Raw genomic sequence first — 3,472 nt, forward strand, 5'->3', positions numbered from 1 at the left:
GGGGGCGGGAACGTCCCGCTCTGAAGTGCGAGGGGACGTGGAGCCCTTGCCGCAGAGGCGCAGGTCCCGCTGGAGGGGCCGAGTGGGCGTGGCCCCGCCCCGGGCGCCCCCCGCTGCCCGCCCCTGGGCGCTGGGGAGGAAACGTAACGGTCGTCCTTTTAGATGAGCAGCTGGGTCCCCCAAACTCAGGAAACTGAGAGAACAGGAAATCTGGGTGGTCAGCCCGTCGCAGGCTGCCTGGGAACCCGAGTTTGATGTCATTGGGGAAGAGGGTGGGACGCTGGCCCTGCTCCTGAGATGGGGCAGGCAGTTGTCACTGGGCCTCTGCTGAAAGCAGGGACTTGGAGAACTTGCCAGCCTGCCGCGGAAGCCCGCTGTGACTCCGCCTGTGATCTTCGGAGGCAGGCCAGCGGCTCACCTCAGGAGCCTGCCCTCAGGTCTGAGACCTGCAGGTGTGGGTTTCGTGGGCTGTGACAGGGAGTCATCTGCAGGGTTACACAGTGGCGTAAAGGGGCGCCTGGGGGGCTCAGTCAGTTAAGCGCCTGACTTCGGCCCAGGTCATGATCTCACAGTTCATGAGTTCGAGTCCCATGTCGTGATCTGTGCTGACAGCTCGGAGCCTGGAGCTGCTTTGGATTCTGTGTCTCCCTCTCTTTCTGACCCTCCCCTGCTCATGCTGTCTCTCTTTCTGTCAAAAATAAGTAAAACATTTTTAAAAATGTTTTTTAAATAGAAAGTAGCATAAAATTGGTCCTGGCCAGTGACACCCTGGGGGATGTAGCAGCGGCAGACCCCAAATCCTCACTCTGGAAGTAACCCCTCAGCCTGGGGCGCAGGGTCCCCACGGATCAGGTCTGCTGGAATACCGTGGGCACACCAGCACAGGCCCCGAGGCCAGAGTCCGCTGGCACACACACAATCAGGGTGACATTGCTAAGGTCTCAGGTAATGAACTGTGAGAGACCATAAAACAAGATACAAGAAGGGATCGAAAGCTTGGGAAAGAACAAGAAAGACACCAGGGGCACCCGGCAGACTCCCGTCGGTGGAACGTGTGACCCTTGGTCTCGGGTCGTGAGTTTGAGCTCCATGTTGGGCAGAGAGTTTACTTAAAAATAAAAATTGTTTTAAGTTGGGGTATGTCGGGGGCTCAGGCGATTGAGTGTTCAAATCCAGCTCAGGTCACGATCTCACAGTTTATGGGTTTGAGCCTCATGTCCAGCTCCGTGCTGACAGCTCAGAGCCTGCAGCCTGCTTGGGATTCTGTGTCTCCCTCTCTCTCTTCCCCACCCCTGCATGCACTCTGTCTCTCCCTCTCCCTCCCTCAAAAATAAACATTAAAAATTTTTTTTGAAATTAAAACAAAGAACAACATGCTATGAGAGAAACAGACCAGTTTCAGGTGGAACCAAGTAGAATATCATAAATGAGAAATCCAGTGACTATAATTTAGAACGCAGTGGGTGGGGGCCCCTGGGTGGCTCAGTCGGCTTCGGCTCAGATCGTGATCTCACAGTTCATGGGTTCAAGCCCCACGTTGGGCTCTGTGCTGACAGCTCAGAGCCTGTTTCAGATTCTGTGTCTCCCTCTCTCTCTGACCCTCCACTGCTCGCTTCCTCACGCTCGCTCGCTCTCTCTCTCATAAAAAAAAAATTAAAAAAAAATTTAGAACCCAGTGGGTGCATTAAAAACCCAGCATCTCTGGCAGGGGGCAGATCAGTCCTGCGAAGAACAACTCAAAAAGCCAGATAAAATATTAAAAGTCAGGGCACCTGGGTGGCTCAGTCGGTTAAGCGTCCGACTTCGGCTCAGGTCATGATCTCACGGTTCGTGGGTTCGAGCCTCACGTCGGGCTCTGCGCTGTCAGCTCAGAGCCTGGAGCCTGCTTCAGATTCTGTGTCTCCCTCTGTCTCTGACCCTCCTGTGCTCACACTCTCTCTCGCTCGCTCGCTCTCTCGGAAATAAATAAAACATTAAAAAAATTTTTTTTAAAGTCAGGTGAGGTGCAGGAGGGCAGGGGTGCGCTGCAGCACTCGGCAGTCCCAGAATGGGTGGGAGGAGCAGAGCCGACGGGATGGCTTCAGGGACCTGCCGGCCAAGGCCTGGGCGCGGTCGCCAGGGTCTCCGTGCTCGCCATGGGTACCTGGGGAAGGCCAGGCGCGGGGGCTTTGGTTTCCAGCACTTCAGGGAGGAGGGATGGCAGCTGCCGGGGCTCCCGTCCTTCCGGGGCCGTCGGAGCAGCACGCGGTGTGACGGCAAGGCTGGGATTCTGTGTTTGCGTCCTCAGAGGGACTTCAGATCGGTGCCCGGAACCTGTAAGGGTATGGAGGTGTTTCACCATCAGTAACGCCTTGTCTTTCCCCCACAGCTTGAGCCTGCGCTCACTGGGGAGGGGCGAGTGACGGCCACCGGCCCCCCCTCCCTGCAGGCCTTCACCCGGGAGCCGGCCCGACCCATGCTGCCCACGGTCTGGAGGAGACAAGCATGTCAGCCTCAGCGAAACCCTCGGCGCTGGCCGAGCTGGCCCCCGGCCCCGAGGAGCAGTCCAGAGGGAAGCCGCTCCTCACCTGGGCCTCTCTCTTCGGCCCCCGCAGCGAGAAGATTGTTTTCAGCAGGAGCGAGGGCGCCCCCGAGGAGAACGTGCTCACCATCACCATCACCGAGACCACTGTCATCGAGTCGGACCTGGGCGTCTGGAGCTCCCGGGCTCTGCTCTACCTGACCCTCTGGTTCTTCTTCAGCTTCTGCACCCTCTTCCTCAACAAGTACATCCTGTCCCTGCTGGAAGGGGAGCCCAGCATGCTAGGTAACGCGGGCCCCCACTCCCAGGGCCGAGGGCCAAGGCCTCGTGCTTACGGGTCAGTGCTGTGTCCACGCGGGAGGCTCGGGGAGGAGGGCGCCCGGGGGTCGGGACGCGAGCCGTGTCTGCGGCACAGATGGCACGTCCCGCCTGCCTGCGCGCCGGGGGGACGCGCTCCTCCCCTCAGAACGTGCCCTTCTCTGCCTCCTCAGGTGCCGTGCAGATGTTGTCAACTACGTTTATTGGATGCATTAAAATATTTGTTCCTTGCTGTTTATATCAGCACAAAACCCGGCTTTCTTACCCACCCAATTTCATCATGATCATGCTGTTCGTGGGTCTGATGAGGTAAGGAATCCGACATTTTGGTTGAGAGTTTAATATTTTTACATGCAGAAAACATCTTTGCCGTCACCAGAGTGGGAGACCAGCTGGCCGACGCTGTAACTGGGCGATCCCAGTGTATTTTCATTGCGCACCTTATGTAATCATCAGGCCGTCTGGATATTAGCACCGCAAATGTGTTGGTTTTGAGGATTAGGTTGCAATCAGATTCCTTCTGGAACAGCCATGACTGTAATTTAATGATGGTTTGAAAGACATGCCCCTTCTCTCCCTGGGCCTGAAGTAGGTGGGACCTACTTCCTGCAGGGCCCTGAGACTTCACCTTCA

The 3,472-nt window shown here is 56.9% G+C and overlaps 1 protein-coding gene across 10 annotated transcripts in view; it reads left to right on the plus strand.

Moving 5' to 3' along the window:
* Positions 1 to 3,472, plus strand: part of SLC35E2B (solute carrier family 35 member E2B) — a 30,628-nt gene that overhangs the window by 13,943 nt on the left and 13,213 nt on the right. For all 10 annotated transcript variants that reach the window (XM_077763902.1, XM_077763901.1, XM_077763910.1 and 7 more), the window contains 2 exons: positions 2,369 to 2,806; positions 3,013 to 3,148. In XM_077763902.1, coding sequence (XP_077620028.1) covers positions 2,485 to 2,806; positions 3,013 to 3,148 — 458 coding nt within the window. In that variant the 5' untranslated portion in view covers positions 2,369 to 2,484. The remainder of the gene's footprint in view (positions 1 to 2,368; positions 2,807 to 3,012; positions 3,149 to 3,472) is intronic.

This window comes from Crocuta crocuta, unplaced genomic scaffold (genome assembly GCF_008692635.1).
Source record: "Crocuta crocuta isolate KB4526 unplaced genomic scaffold, BGI_CrCroc_1.0 scaffold13, whole genome shotgun sequence".
Classification (NCBI taxonomy): domain Eukaryota; kingdom Metazoa; phylum Chordata; class Mammalia; order Carnivora; family Hyaenidae; genus Crocuta; species Crocuta crocuta.